This window comes from Alexandromys fortis, unplaced genomic scaffold (assembly GCF_014885135.2).
Source record: "Alexandromys fortis isolate MF-2015 unplaced genomic scaffold, M_Fortis_MF-2015_v1.1 scaffold_28, whole genome shotgun sequence".
In the NCBI taxonomy this organism is placed as follows: domain Eukaryota; kingdom Metazoa; phylum Chordata; class Mammalia; order Rodentia; family Cricetidae; genus Alexandromys; species Alexandromys fortis.
In genome coordinates, this window is record NW_026067901.1 from 280,261 (window position 1) to 297,306 (window position 17,046).

General features: G+C 37.1%; 1 protein-coding gene across 10 annotated transcripts in view; it reads left to right on the forward strand.

Moving 5' to 3' along the window:
• Positions 1-17,046, forward strand: part of Senp1 (SUMO specific peptidase 1) — a 60,800-nt gene that overhangs the window by 9,701 nt on the left and 34,053 nt on the right. For 8 of the 10 annotated variants that reach the window (XM_050128987.1, XM_050129008.1, XM_050128946.1 and 5 more), the window contains 3 exons: positions 169-210; positions 4,644-4,803; positions 9,092-9,263. In XM_050128987.1, coding sequence (XP_049984944.1) covers positions 169-210; positions 4,644-4,803; positions 9,092-9,263 — 374 coding nt within the window. The remainder of the gene's footprint in view (positions 1-168; positions 211-4,643; positions 4,804-9,091; positions 9,264-17,046) is intronic. The other 2 variants (XM_050128967.1, XM_050128977.1) reach the window with 1 other exon arrangement.

Consider the following 17,046-nt stretch of genomic DNA (forward strand, 5'->3'; position numbering starts at 1 on the left):
CCAGGTCTTTTCGCTCTGTCACTTCAAATCCCATTAGACCACGAGTATGGGAATAGTAGGAATACCGTAGAGCCTGCCTACATGAGAGGGTTTTTTTTTTTTTTTTGTAAAGATAAGCTTATTATAAATTTGCACATAATAATAATTATTATTATTTGGCTTCCCCAGGATTCTTTGTCAGCAAGATGAGATCTCCTCCCCTAAAAAGACGTTAGTATGATGTTCTTTTAGACTTATATTATATTTAAGTGTGTGTTATTTAGGTGGGTGGTACTATACGCTGGGCACTAGTTTTCCCCTTGGGATGGGCAGTGGCCTTTACATAGTATATGTGAATAATTTCAATTGTAAAAAGACTCTGAAAGTAACTCCTTTGCCATTATTAAAAAGGGCTTTTTTGTGAAGAAAGAAATGTGGTGTGATAGATAGTTCATTATTAATCCTACAGAAAAAAACATTTGAATAGTTAATAAAATCAGATCATTAATATTTCCATTTGAATCATGCTGTGTTTGCTTGTAATTTCATATGCCAGTTTTCCTTTAGATAGAAGCTTTCCATTGGGTTGAAAATAATAAATAGTTGTATAGAAAATTAGACTTAAACCCCTTGACTAAAACCAAATTTTATTTAACTCCTCTCTCTTTGGCCTCTTTCGATTTATCTCAGCATATATTCGTTGTACACATTATATGATTTGACACATAAAAATCTTTATAACTCAGAGTTTGTATTTTTTGTTCTCTATATGTTCACATATTCTTGCCCATATTTATTGTTTTTTATTGATTTTTAATCTGAGCATTGCTATGCACAATCATAATCCCTTATGTGTAGTTTCAAACTCCAAAAACTAAAAAACATTTTTTTTTAGATTTGACATTAAAACCTACATGAATTAGTATGAATTCTCTGTTTTGACTTCACTGATTCCTATTAAAAAGTACATACCCATTTTGCTGCCTGTACCAATATTTGTTTATAGAGGGCTGCTCCAACTTGCACTGACAAATGTTATGTAGAATAACAGGTTATTTTGCCAAAATTCCAAGTCTGTAATTCTGAAGTACAATTGGCCCTCAAGGCTTTATGATTTGGAATGAATGCCCAGTGCCTTCATTTGTGTCCTGCATCTTAAGTCCACTATACCTCTGCTATTATTAATTATTATTAATAACATCACTTAAAAGCATTCATATAGTGGTATATTATTTGTGTTTTTATAAATAAAGCTTGCCTGAAGGTCAGTGCAAAGGAGCCACACTAGTTAGCCATATAGGCCAGGCAGTGGTGGTGATGCACACCTTTAATCCCAGCACTAGAGAGACATAAGGCAGGATGAGACAGGAACTTGTTCTTTCCGTCTGAAGATTTCATAGAGGTAAGAGCTCTCTAGTGGTTTGGCTGTTTTGCTTTTCTGAACTTCAGGTAGAACCTTAATATCTGCCTCTGGATTTTTATTATTTGTGCTATATATAGATTTTTTTCTTAAAATTTAGATGTACCTTAATACTGACAAAGATATACCAGAGATTACCCCAGATCCTCTTTTTCTTGACTGTGGCAATATTTGACCAGATTCCTGGCTTTCTACTTAGCAGGCACAAATTGTTGAGAATTATTACATTTTTCCTGTGTTTATTATCATTCTACAAGTTGATCCCATACCAAAAATCTTTCAATAACATTTATTTCTCATTTGAATTTATGACCTTTTTAAGAAAATTTTTAAAATACTCTTTTGTATTAGTACATGAGAGAAAAATAACTGAATAATTAAGTCGTGCTGAAGAAGGAATACTGAGCTTTCTGTTACGCTCATTCTCCATGTGCTATCTACAGCCTGAAACGATCTGTTAGTCTATCAGGTTTCACTTAGTTCACAATCTTCTGGCATGCCACAGACCTTACAATCGGAATTTTACATCTAACACACATACCCAAGGCCCTAGATAGCAAACAGAAACAAAGCTCTTTTTTTACCAGGTACTTTAAAACCTTTTTCCTTTGCCATGCCCATTCCAATTCATTACAAACCCTGCACACCTTTTTCTGTTCTATCTGCCTTTGAATCCACCTTGCTGATGGGACGAAGTGTGTGTCCAGGTACCTGCTGTAGCCTTCTCATCTAGTGCTGCTGTGTTCATCTGTTCTGCCATGCTCTGTCTTCTACCAAGGTGAAAATACAAATGGGAAAGCCCACGTTGTAGAATCTGGAGCTGACGATTTATTGTTCTGTCGGACCTGTCTCTCTGGATAAAGCCTTTCAGAAAGTCTACTCAGACTATTAACAAGAGTGACTTTCCTGAGTTGTTTAGAAATTATCAATGCACACTTTGACTTTTTTTAATAGCCAGTCTTATGAAGAGCACACTGGAAAATTTTTTTAAAGTGTTTTTAATCCAAAAGAGCATTAACAGCAACCAAAAAATAGATTGAGACAAAAAGAATTTTCTATTGCTTTAAATTTATCAGTAAAATGTTCCTTAGGTAACTAAGCTAACATGTAGTAGTTTTTTTTTTTTTTTTTTGTATCCCATTACTACAGTAACTAATACACCCCAATGTTAACAGGAAAAATAAAGGGTTACTTTCACAATGAACGATTATCTGACAGGTTCCTTCTTTGTCTTTTCTTTTTTTGTTTTTCTTTTTTCATTTTTTGAGTTATAGAGAGACGTTTATTATAGATTTCATAGGTAAGAGCTTGAGGAGAGGTGAGCAATGAGCATCTGAGCAGTGGGACACTCTTGTGTTTTTAATTCAACTTATTATGTTCATAAACATAGTGCCCATTTCTGCAGAAAACTTGCAGAGAAAAACACTCAATCGTTTTATTAGAACATAACCACAATTACATTTTCATTGTACTCTGGTTTTGTATGCATAGATGAGCACATGATAAATTTCCTTGTCTCTGGCTTTATAGCTCTAATTTCTGAGTGATGAGAAAATAAATGCAGGTTAAATGTTTCTTTAAAAAAAAAAAAGATTTGCAGTCTGTTATCAGTCCCTTGTCCTCACCAGTGTTTAGAGGATTCTTTAGTGATGTTATTAGCTGGGGCTAGACCCCTGCCTGAGCCCATGCTTTCCTCTTCCAGTGAGTACTCTAGGGAAGGCTATTCTGACTTATCCTAGATCTCAAATTTCATGTCTATCAAGAAGATTTATATTTTTTAACAGATTTCTTCCTCAAAACATCTTTGGTTAGATCATTTAGCAAGAAGTGTGAAAGATGATTATTCCTACTGTTACTGTTTTGCATTTAACAAGCATTGTTTCTGGGTTTCTTGCTACAACTCAAATCTGTCCTTAGAATAACAGTAGTCATATGTTAAGTCCACTTGTTTATTACGGAGGAGGAAAGTTCTGATTCATTTTGAAAATTAATTTACTTACTTTAATTGTAAGCCTAAGTGACTGCATTGACTGGTGAATCATTTGATACTAATAGCACCATGAATTGCTTTTTCTCCCCCTTGCCCTGTTTGCCCCAAATCCTGTTTTCATAGTTTCCTTAAGTAACCTTCTTTTTTAAGGCTGTTTTTATTGGGATAGAGTATTAAAAGCAGACAAACGTGTGTGCGTGTGCACATGTGTTGAGGCAGTCTCACTGTAGCTAAGGATGGCCTTAAATTCGTGATTGTCCTGCCTCAGCTTCTCACATCCTAGGATTACAGGTGTGTATCACCATACCCGCCCTAAATACTTTAAATAGCGTAAGTGTGTACTGTTGTACAGAGTTCTCTGTTAAGATCGTTTCAGAATGTCATTAGTATAAGACAAGAATTCTGATGAAAGAGAATTATTGTTCTTAGTTTTCCACTGATGCTCCTTAGAATTCCGTAGCATAATGTCTGGAGTTATTTTGTCAGAACGTTTTAATTTATCTGGTTCTCCTGACAGAGAGGAAGGCATAGATGTTATTCTGCTTCTAACTAAAACTTAAAGAGGTTTTTATCATTCTAGTTTATAATCCAGAATTTATAAAGTTAAAATAAATAATTTTCAGTCTGATTGCAGTAGCAAGAATTGGAGTATTGATGATATATATGATAACTGTGGCTTTAGAAAAGCCACTAAAGATTGTACTGGAACCAGAAGTATATATAGTAGTCATTCCTGCCATAAGCCAACCAGTATAAGCAGCATTTAGATCTGTACTCTGTGAGATTCCCTGAGTCCGGGACATGATAACCATACAGAAGAAGTGACACCGGCTGCTTAGTAAGCGATAACTGTTGTTCATTTGAATTACGATCTCCTCGGCCCTCCACTTGCTTTCTTACTGGTCTGGCCTACCTTCTTTCAGGCCCAGGCCTGGGAGTGCTTGCAAGATATAGTTGGGGTAAAATGTTGACTTTTGGTGGACACCACGGAGTCACATTGATGCAGATAAGGCACATGGCTGTGGCAGGATTCAGCTCCTCATCAATTTTCAGGTTAGTATGGCTGAATCAATTATAGTTTGTAGAAGTTCCCTTACTGCAGATTATTGGCAGTTGAGACTGGGATCTTTGTCCATGAGAGACATGGTGATCTGCTGCATTAATGTGGAATGCAATGATGGAACATGGTTGCAATCATGAAAAGACCTAGATATAGTTATTTGTTCAACTTATTCAGATTTTATTTTATTTTAGATAACCCCTCCTCAGACAGTTTCCTTGGCTCAGATGACACAGGAAGCTTTGGTAAAAGTGCAAATGGACAGTGGAGAAACTCCACTCCGGCATCAGTCTCAACATTACAAAAATCCAGAAACAGCCGAAGTCTTTACCTCGAAACCCGGAAGACCTCAAGGTTAGTTTTTTTGTTTACCTACTTCTCAAACCTTTCTTCAGATATAAGGGAAAGGCTATAAGATAGATGTGCATTGAAATTCTCAATGAGTAATACTATTTTAGGGCTTTACACCATAATGAGATACACAAATCTATCTCCTTAGTGTTGAATTTGGACAATAATCAACTATTGTAAATCTTTAAAAGGGACACCATTGAAGGAAGTCCTGGTGGGTGTAAATGTTTCAGACTCTTTAGGATAGTGTTCAAATAGTCTGCTAAATTTTAAAGTGGAAATTAAATGAGTCTCTGAAATTTGAGTGGCAGAGTCTACAGCATTTCACGTGAGCTGACTTGAATCTGCTCCACGTCTGAACTAGTTAGAGCCAAGTATCTTGTAACTCTTAGGAAGGAGAGGTCATAGAGAACCTTACACCTTTTCCCTTTCCAAGATTATACTGGTCATTAAAGACAGGTACTTCAGATATTATCATTATTATTTGGTTTTGTTTTTCAAGACAAGGTTTCTCTGTGTAACCCAGGTTGTCCTGGAACTCGCTCTGTAGACCATGCTGGGCTCAAACTCACAGAGCTCACCTGCCTCTGCCTCCTGAGTGCTGGCTGGGATTAAAAGCATGTGCCGTCACGCCTGGATTATTTTTAAATTTTGACAGTATTGGGAAATCATACCCAGGGAATTGTGTACACTAGCAAGTTCTCTACCACTGAGCTATATTCCCAGCCCATCAGTATTTTTGTTTGTTTGTTTGTTTATTGGAGATGAAATCTAATGTAGCCCAATCTGGACTCAAAACTCAGTATGTGGGCAAGCATGACATTGAGTTTCTGATCCTTCTGCCTCTAACACCTAGGTCCAGAGATTACAGATTTTCCAGGCTCCCAGCCCATGTATTAATAAAGCTTTTCTTCTTCTAACTTTTTAACTTCTATGTATATATCTGAGGAATGTGAAGTCATTTAGTTTCCTGGTTAACCAAGCTTCATGATTGACTGAAACCAACAGAATGGCTTTTATTTTCCTGAAGATTATCAGCACATGGATTCTGGGAATATAGTTATGACTCTTAGGGGTAATTTCACCAGTTTTTAATTTTTTAATCATATAAGATTTAGTACATTTATACTGTAAAAATTAAAGTGTTGACAATAAAGGAAAACTTTTGAGCTCCCCACAAGCTCCTCCTCCCATTGATCTTTCCTCCTAAGCCTCTTCCTGTCTCTGCCTGTCCATAGGTAGCAGCACTCATGTTGTATTTCCTATCTCTGCTTTCCCGTAGGTACACATAGTGCACTTATGTACACTATGCAATGCATGGTCTTAGTCCTCAATAAAAGTTCATGTATTATTTAACAAGTTGCTTTTTAAAAATTGATAACACCGTATTGTTATTTTTAATGATGTTATAGAAAAAATACATATGCTTTTTAAAAAATTTAAAAATATAGTTCAGCAAAAATAAAAATAAAACATCATATTTCTACCAGAGGACAACACTTGTAAAAATCTTTTCTTTCAGATATCTTTGTTATCTTTAGATCTTTTCTCAAAGATTAGTTCATGTTGTGCATACTCTTTTTTTTTTTAAGTATTAACTTATTGTTAGTATGTGATATGTATATGAGTTTGGCATCCATGTGGAGATTAGAGGACAATTTGATGAAGCTGATACTTCCACTTGTACTTGGGTTCCAGGGATTCTTGGGTTGTCAGGCTCATACAACAAGTACCTTACTGTTTAAACCGTTTCATCAGCCCCATGCTGTGCATACTCTTCTGTACCCCGCTTTTTTAGTATCATTTATGTCTCGTTTATCCAAACCAATGTCCTATGCAGAATCACACTTACCCGTTGTCTCCCTTAATTCTCTTGTAGTCTAGAATGGCTGGGGTCAGGCGCCAAGGGATTGGTTGTTGGTGTTTTAATAATGGCATGACTTTTTCCTGTGTAGCTGCCCTTGGCTTTGATAACTCTTCATGGTATCACAGTTTTATTGTCCATTCCCTGTGCTTTTTGTAAGTTAATTTTTTCAACTCAAAGAAATAATGATACTGCGTTATCCCACACTAGAAAACAGATGCTGTCTTGTGCCAGTTTTTCTGTCGTTAGTGATGGTAAATTGACAATCTGGTCCCTGCTTATACACTTAGAATTTGTATGATTTGAATATAACCTGAATGTGGTTACTTGGCATTATGTAAGTGAACAATTTCATTTTATCTAATCCTTTAGTAATTATTAATATCAATCAGAAATTCTTACCTAATGATATTTAGAATTAATGAAACTTTTTATTGTTGTTTCTTCTTATTAGTTGGCACTGTTTTTTTCATAAGTTAAGGTTTGAGTTCTCTGAAATACATTGTCTATTATGGGAAAGGTAGTATAAACGAATAGTTCTTTTTTAAATTCCAGTTTTCAAAGTAAGTTTAAAAAATTACTACTTCATATAGTTTAAATGAATTTAAATTATCATGTTGAATGAAATATTTTTTAAAATTCCCTTTAAGTGTTCTTTGTTCTTTTTGTTGTCCTGTTTGGTTTGGTGCTGCTAGGCAAAGTCTGTACTGAGCTTCATCCCAGCCCCATTTATTGCTTGAGTCAGTCTCCTTGAACTTGTGATTCTTCTGCTGTTGCTTCCTGAATAGCTAGCTGGACATAGGGCCTGGGACACCAAGCCCATCCTTGTTATTTTGTTAATGCTAATATTCTGACAGCATTGGTTTTGTGACCCAGAATAGCTGGGAAGTGGGGTACTTGCTTGTTTGCATTTTAGTGATATGGTTTCCCTGCCACATTCCCCTTTGAACTTGCTTCTGACTCTGGTAGACGCAACCTTATTGAATATGGTAGGATACTTGTTTACTGGCACTGCAAGGTATCTTCATACCTTTTTTTTTTTGTTTGGTTATTTTAATGTTGAAAAAAACACACTTGAGGAAGCTCAGATACAGAAGACATTGTAGAAAACCATTTTGCCTTTCCCAGACACTTGCACTGCTACTGCTTTCTTGTTAACTGTGTCCTCCCAGCCTGAGAGCATAAGCCTGAGCTGAAATCTGGAGTCCTTTGTTCCTTACTCTGTATTAACATAAAAATCCATAGGTTTTGAAAAGTTAGAGAGTATATTTGCTTTTTGGTGTTCTTTAGCTTCAGACCATATAATTAGTTTAGTTTACTGAATCTAGCTTAGTCAGCTGTTCAACTGTTTGAGTTCTTAGAGGGGAATGAAATAGAAGAAAAATTCATTTTGGTCAGAGTAAATACACTAGGTAATGGCAGATAGAATTATATAAGGAGGGAAAGCTTTAAACTAGTAAGGTTTTGAGTTCACAAAGGTAATTTTTTATGTCAGTTTTCCCACTAGGAAGGGCACAGATAGTAAGAATCCATAGTATGCTGTATAACTGGTAGATCACAGAGTGTGCTGTATAGCTTGGAAAAAAACATCTTCTGGTTACCTTTTTTTTTTGGATGTTTTGAGACAGGGTTTCTTCGTAGATTAGTAGCTTTTGGTTCCTATCCTGGAACTAGCTCTTGTAGACCAGGCTGGCCTCGAACTCACAGGAGATCCGCCTGCCTCTGCCTCCCAAGTGCTGGGATTAAAGGCCACCACTGCCCAGCTTGGTTGCTTTTCTTGATGGAGGAGAGGAAGGAGGAAATTAAAATTCACTGTAAAAGTTCAGTTGTGAGACCTCAGCTTGATCCATCCTTACATATTTAAAGTACCACCAAACTGCTTTAGGGACAAGACTGTGGAATAGAAATGAAGTATGGTAGGAAAAAAAATGTGTATGTGGTTAGTGTGCCTCCACTCTAGGTTTTCCAACAAAGACTAATCTGCTTTGTTCTCCCTCATGCTATATTGCTTGCTATTTGGTTCATTCTAGATTGTGGATCCAAGAAAAAGTTTTAATTATTTGATAAATGTATGATTTAGTAATCTCTCTCTCTCTCTCTCTTTGGTTTTTCGAGACAGGGTTTTGCTGTAGTTTTAGAGCCTGTCCTGGAACTAGCTCTTGTAGACCAGGCTGGCCTCTAACTCACAGAGATCTGCCTGCCTCTGCCTCTCTAGTGCTGGGATTAAAGCTGTGTGCCACCACCCGGCTGATTTAGCAATCTTAAGATCTTTTAAGAGACAGAACCTCTTATTTAACCTCATGTGTTATATTTTACATATTTCTCACAAATGTGCATCTGTCATTCTAGCTGTTTTTATTATTATTATTTCTTAAAATTGGAAATAATCACTAAGTTTATCTTTTCTTACAAACTTTTTTTTTTTAGTGGATTATCAAACACCTTTACAGGAAAGTCAAATCATCACTGCCATGTGTCTGCGTATGAAAAGTCATTTCCTATTAAGCCTGTCCCAAGTCCATCCTGGAGTGGTTCATGTCGTCGAAGTATTTTAAGCCCTAAGAAAATTCAGAGGCGACATTTCAGCACAGCTGAAGAGGTAAGGAAAAGCTGCAGCCATAGATGAGAAGAGCAGCTAGGGCCCTTCTTGCAATGAGCCATTTGTTGCTCTCACCCATACGCATATGAACCATTGTACTTACCTAATCCTCTTTGTGACTTTTCTCCCATAATTACTGTTGGAAATTTTGCCTTAAGTCCTAAAATGTTGGAAGAGCTTTATTTTCCTACAGTCTTCTGTCCCCATTGTTTCATAGCCTTTCAGAACTATTGTTTTCTTCAGTAAATCTGTAAACTTAGCTCAACAGGTTTGATCAGTAGATATTTGATCAGCAAATATTTACTCTTCTTACTAGGAACAGTTTTCCTCAATTTAAAAACAAAATATACAATAAGAAGAAATTAGTTTTTAAAAAGCTAGTTAGGGGTGAGGGAGGTAGCTTACTCATCGAAGTGATTCCCATCAATATCAGGACTTAAGTTCAGTTCCCAGCCCTCACATAGAAAGCTAGACATGGTGGTACATGTGGGGAGCCAGAGATGGGCAGGTGCCTTCCAGACTAGTGAAAGACATGTCTCAAAAACAAGACACAGCTTCTTGAACAACACCGGAGTTAACTATGGCTTCTGCGTGTATGTTTGCACATGCTCCCGTGTGTATGCATACATATGAACACACACACACAGAGAGAGAGAGAGAGAGAGAGAGAGAGAGAGAGAGAGAGAGAGAGAGAGAGAGAGAGATTACTTTTATTGAGCAGGATCATGGAGGTCATAGACTTTCTAAAAAGAAAGCTTTTCTATTGACACTTGAGTTGTCCTTTCCACACAGTAACCTAAAGGGTGAGACTGACTGTAATATAACCTATAACTGGCATAGCAAGAGGTATGTGTATTACGTATTTATTTTGTAGCTTACTGGTTTTAACTGGTTTCTATAGAGATACAAATGAATAATGAGGACCTTACATTTGTACAGTAGTGTTTTAGTGTGCTTTCCATATATTAGTATATTAAATGATTGAGTTCTTTTAGTGCAGTGAACTAGGTAAAGGTGAGTTTGTATTCATATCTTATGGGTTTGGAATGAAAAGTCAGCTGGCTGTTAACAGTATAGCAGGTCTCAATGCAGATCTTCTGACGTGTTTTTGCTGTGCTTCCTTTACACACATGGTGATATGGTTCCTGCCTAGCATTGCTAGATAATTATGGAGTTTGTTAATTGAAGATGGATGACTATTTGAAAGTGACAAATGTTCAGTAAGGATGTGCTCTCCAGAGTTTTAAGTTTGTATTGTATCCAAGAAGAATAACAGAATAATATTTAATAGAGCAAAGACTATGCAAGAAACTGGAACATTTGCCATTGGTAATGGAGCTAAATGGCAAGGATAAAAGGGAGATTGATTTTGAGGGCAGTGGAGGGTTGCTATGGAAACTGAGCCCAGAGCCTTGTTCATGGTTACTACTCAACTGACTTCTCAACACAAGTAATTTATTTATATATACCTTTTGCATTATTGAATTTTGTACCAAGTGTGTTTTGATATATACATAAGTAGTTTTCCTTTTTGTTTTTGTTTTATTGAGAAGGTTTCACTCAGTAGCCCAGGCTGGCCTTCAACTCACTGTATAGTCCAGGCTGGCCTCAAATTCTTAGTTCTCATGCTTCAGCCTCCCAAGTGTTGGGATTGCAAGTGTGAGCTACCTTCCCTGGGGTAATTTCTCCTTAATTTCTGGACTTGAAGAGTTTGTGTTTATTCTAGAATGAGCTATAGAAAGGCTCTGGGAAAGGAGAAGCAGCAGCATAGCAGCTAAGTAGAGCCTCCTAGAGGAGCCCAGGCTCGGGAAGTTGTCTGCCAGCCTGTCACTCTCCTGTCTCTTCCTAACTTCCTTGCTTCCTGTCACCTCCACTGCCATCCCAAGAACTTGGGCTAACCAAGTACATTTTTTCTTCTAGCCAACCTTCTAGGCCACAGACTGGGTGAGGGGAGAGTGGAGCTGGACTTCCTCTTCTGTTTGCAGCACAGTGAGATGGATGAGGATTGAACCTCAGCTATGGAATGAGGTGCAGGAAATTTTGGTTCAAAGGATTTTTGGGTTGTTTTCTCCAATTAAACAACTTGTAGTTGAGAATAACCCATATAAGTATGATGAAATATTAGAACAAACATTATTAGCAAATGTTCAACAAATTGTTTATTTAATTATTAATATTACTGGTAATGCAGACATAATACTTTCTCCCCACTAGAACTAGAGATTTTGTTTTGTGGGGTTTTTTTTGTTTTGTTTTTGTTTTCTTTGGTTTTTGCTTTTGTTACTTTGTTTCCCATTGGTTTTATTTTCTGTTGAAACAGTGTCTCCCTATGTAACTCTGGCAAGTCTTGAACTCACAGAGATCAACTTGCCTCTGCCTCCAAAGTGCCGGGATTAAAGATGCACCACCATGCCTAGCTGGAACTAGAGAACTTTTTATGAGAATTTACAAAATGTAAAAAAAAAAAAAAAAAACATAGAAATGTTGACATCTACAAGAAGAATTTTTGCTTTGCTTAGGGTGAAGAAGGAAGATGGTGTATTAATATCTAGTTAAGAATTGAGATTTGTCTTTGAACTTTTGGAATGTACTGCTATGCCCAAAATTGATGGTTAAGTTATCACCACTGCTATGGTCAGTTTTAAAACAGGGCCAAAACGGGGATTTTAAAATGGTTAAAAATGTACAAGTAGTAACTGTACAGCTATCGATTCAGAGTGTTGTCTAGCACCATTCAAATGATTTTAACTTCAGCCACATGGTACCACTGTGTTAGCTGCACAGATGTAGAGCACTCTGAGCTGCCGTAGCCTATGCTGTAAGTGTTGGAAAGGAGAAAATGGTGTGTCAATAAAAAGTTTAAATAGTAGAAATGTAAGTCAAGGACCAAGAGATGGCTCAGCAGATAAAAGTGCCTGCCAGCAAGCCTGACAACCTGAGTGCTGTCCCTTCACACGTGTCCACTCCACACTAAATAAATAAATGTGGAGGGAGAGTTTGAAAACCACAAGTCTTTATTGTAGTTAGGTACTGTGCTGAGATAGTCCCTGAGCTGCATTCTGTGGCTGGAGCATTGTGTTCTGGAGGGAGGGTGCCCCCACTCTCTTCCTTGTGGGATGCTGTAGTAGTAGTTTGACTAAAAACCAAACATTTTGGATTTGGCAGAAACATTTTTAACCAATTTGCTTCCGATTCATTTATATGTAAAGCTATTACATTATGCAAAATGGAATGGAGAGACTATGAAGATTCTAAATTATAGTAATTTATAATAGGTTATTAGCTTGCTGAAATTAATTTTGTGTTCTCATGTTTTTACAGTCTTACATCTCGGTTTCATGCTATACTCCTATAGAAATCCACCACATGCAGGATTTACTCACTTGTTGTTAATAGACTTCACTCTGTGTGAGTGTGATGAACGTATGTGGACCTGCAGGTGCACGATGACTTTATTCACCAGTGCAATTGTCACCTTCAGAAAATCTCTTAACCACAGTGAACTGTGTTCTTTTTAGAAGCTGCATACCATTAATTGTCCAAAGCAACATTTTCTTGTTGGCCAAGCTGCTTGAAACCTAAGTAAACCTTTAGAAAGATGTATATCTTTTAGTCTTCTTAATCCTTCCTATATGAGAGTCTCTGTTCTATGTTAGTATATATTCATTGTATATAATAATGAATTTCATTATGGCACATGCATGTATGTATTTGGTCATATAAGCTCCCAGTTACCCTCTCTTCCCAGGCCCTTCTCTTTGTCGTATTAGTTCTTTGCCCTACTCCTTTTTTTTTTTTTTAATTTTATTCATTTATTTAGAGACAAGGTCCTGGCCTGCCTTACCACTTTGAAGCCCAGAGTGGCCTTTATTTGCAGCAGTCCTCCTGTCTCAGCCTCCAAAGTAATGGAATTCAAGGTGTATACCGCCATTTCCACCCACCACCCTACATCTAAAGTTTGCATCTGACACAAAACATGAATTTGTCTGAGTCAGTCTTATTTAGCATGGTGATCTCTAGTTCCGTTCATCTTTCTGCAAACAACATGCTCACATTTTTTAAAGCTGAATAATAGTCCAGTGTGTGTGTCTGTGTCTATGTATCTTACTTCCTTTTTCTATTAATCCTTCATGGATAACTAGGCTGATGCATTAACTTGGCTATTGTGAGTAGTGCAGGTATAAACATGTTAATGCAGATTTCTTATTTTTTAAATGTTTAATTTTATGTGTACAGTTACCTTGCCTGCTTGTCTGTGCACAACTTGCAAACCTGGTGCCTAAGAAAGCAGAATGTGTTGGATCTCCTGGGAGAGGAGTTAAAGGTAGTAGTGAGCCACCATGTGTGTGGTGGGAATTGAACCCAGGTTCTCTGGAAGAGCAGCCAGTGTTCCTAACCAATGAGCCTCCTCCCCAGCCCTAGATTTCTCTATTGTATGTTGATTACTATCTTGGTTCCTTTGGACATATAGCCAAGGGTAGAGTAACAGAACCATATATTTCTGTTTTTAGGTTTTTGAGGAACCTCCATTTTGATTTCCCTGGTGGGAATTCCCTGCAACAGCACATAAGGTTTTTACAGCATCCCCATCCTATCGAGTATTTGTTGTTTCTTGATGACAGTCCTGACTGGAATGAGATAGAATCCCAATGCAGTTTTGATTTGTGTTTCTCTGATGGCTAGAGATGTTGAACATAAGATTTATTTATTTATTATGTATACAGTATTCTCAGTACTCTGCCAGAAGAGGGCACCAGATCTTATTACAGATGGTTGTGAGCCACCATGTGGTTGCTGGGAATTGAACTCAGGACCTTTGGAAGAGCAGGCAATGCTCTTAACCTCTGAGCCATCTCTCCAGCCCTATAGCCCAATTTTTAAATTCAGAATTCCTCTGGTACTGCTTTTCAGGTCTTCCAGGAAGGTTTAACTTTGATTCTGAATTGTTTTGTACAGCATGAAAAGTTGGGAATCTAGTTTCATTCTTCTACAGGTGCACATCTAGTTTTTCCAGAAGAATTAGTTAGAACTGACTTTTCTTCAGTGTGTTTTTGAGAATCAGATGGCTGAGAGTCGTGTGGAGTGACTTCTGGATGCCTTCTTCTGTTTTGTGGTAGCAACATGCTGGTTCCACTCCTGTGCCCTGTCGTGGAATTGATGATAGATTTTCTCCTGCTTTAGCGCAGCTCCTTTTGCCCAGGGCTATTTTGTCTGTTTGGTGTCCTTCACGCTTACATACAAGTTTAGGTTAGTTAGTTGGTCGGTTTCTCTTTCTGACTTTCTTCCTTTAGTTTTTTGAAACCCAGTCTGTATAGCCAACGATGGCCTTGAACTCTTGATTCTCTTGCCTCCATAACCAGTTGTATTCATGTGCCGCCATACCCATTTAGTATTAATTTATTTCTGTATCTGTGAGGAGTGACATTGAAATTTTGATGCGGTTGTCATTGAATCTATAGATCACTTTCAATAATAGTTATTTTCACAGTATTCTGCTGATCCACACACATGAGAGTTTTTACTATGTTCAGTGTCTACATTTTCTTTAGTGTTTTATAGTTTTCATTGAAGAAGTCTTTTACCTGTTTGGTTAGATTTATTCCTCCACATTTTTCTGTATTTGTCCTTACCTGCCACCCATTTGTGTCTTTGAAGCTTCTGTGAATAGAATTGTTTTCCTGGCGTGGATTTTTTTTACTTTTTTGTTTGTGTTTGGTCTTTTGGTTTTTGTTTTTAGCATGAAGAAGTTACACTATTTCAAATTAAAAGCAGACCCCAGTGGTTGCATTGTACAAGCTGTGAGGGTTTTAAAATGTGACAAGGGACAAAAGGGAAATTCTACTCATTGCAGGGAAATTCTCAATTAACTTTCAGAGAACAGCAACCACTTATGATCCGTGATCCTTTAGCTGATCATCATTAATCCAGTGTCTGTCAGGAACTGGCATATTCATGTACTGGTTACCCTATAACTGAATTACTTCTCCATATTCTGATGCATAGTCTATTGCAGGCAAGTTTATCTTTAAATTAGTTTTTTTTATCGTTTGTTTGTTTGTTTTTGTGGTTTTTGAAGACAGGGTTTTGCTGTAGCTTTGGAGCCTGTCCTGTAGCTAGATCTTATAGAACAGGCTGGCCTCGAACTCAGAGATCACCTGCCTCTGCTTCCTGAGTGCTGGGATTAAAGGCGTTATCTTTTTATCTTCATCATCATCAATCCCTTGGACAGTGATGCTATTTTTCTGTTGAATCCTTATATGGATATAATCCTCAATTCCAGCAGGAAGCAGTTCATCACCAAAGTGCACACAAAGAGGCTGAAAGAGTGGAGACTCCAGGTAGCAGACATATATATGATTCTTTCTCCTCAGTAGCTTTGGAGAAGGCTGTAGGGGAAATGGGGTATATTTAGTTTTTATGCTGCTACTTTGTTGTAAGTATTTACCAAGCCTAAAAGTCTTTTAATGGAGTCTTTAGGGTCTTTTAAGTACAGAATTATATCTTCAGCAAATGGGGGTAATGTGATGACATCTTTCTTTCACATTAGTAATGCTTTTCTCTTGCCTTAGTGCTCTCTCTAGAAATCAATAAGAATGGGCACCCATGTTTTGTTCCTGACTTTGGAAGAAATGCTTTCAGTATTCCCCCATTCAACATACCCCATAAAGACTGTAAGTTTATTATGTGGTCTTAGATGTGTCTTTCCTTCAGGGCTTTTTGGCATAAAGAACATTGAACTTTGTCAGAGACTTTTTTTTTTTTTTTTTTTTCATCTATCAAAGATGATGTTGTGATACATAGCCTGACTTCTGTTTATGTTTCTTGATTTGTGTGTGGTACCAGCTTTCCATCACTGGAATAAAACCAATTTGGTCATGGTGTACGATATTTCTAATGTGTTGAATTTTGTTTGGAAATAACTTATTTAAGATCTTTACATCGATATTCTTCAAAGAATTTCATTTATCATTTTCCTCTCTGTTGTGCTTTTATCCAGTTGTGACCTCAGGCTAGAATTGGCTCTATATTATGAGTTTGGAAGTATTTATTTCTTTTCTATTTTGTGGAATAGTTTGAAGAACATTGATGTTAGTTCTTAAGTCTGGAAGACTTTAGCAGTGAATGTCTGGTCCTGGGCTTTTCTTTGTTAGGAGACTTTGATTAGTGATTCATTATCAGTTTTAATTTGTTTAGGTTATTGTTATACCTCATTATTCAGTTTTACTAGGTCATATAAATAGCCAGAGGTTTATACAGTCCTTCTGAATTTTCCCAGTTTATTGGAATACTATACATATTTTGAAAATACTGTTTTTTCTTTTTTTGATTTTTGTTGTTGTTGAAACAGGGTTTCTCTGTGTAACCCTGGTTGTACTGAAACTCAATCTGAACCAGGCTGGCATCGAACTCACAGAGATCCTCCTGCCTCTGCCTCCTGAGTGCTGGTATTAAAGTCATGTGCCACCACCGCCCAGCTGAAAATACTGTTTTTTCTTCTCTCCCTCTCTTTGTTGATATCTAACTGTAGTGGCTCCTCAGCTTTGTCTTCGGAACTTTTTATTCTTTCCTCTACCTAGTGCTCTGGTTTGCCATCTTTTTTATTTGTTTGTTTGTTTGTTTATTTATTATTTTTTGAGGTTGGATATTTATTTTTATTTATTTTATTGATATTTATTGAGCTCTACATTTTTCTATGCTCTCCTCCCTGTCTCTCCCCTCCCCCTTACAATCCTCCCCCAGGTCCCCATGCTCCCAGTTTACTCAGGAGATCTTGTCTTTTCCT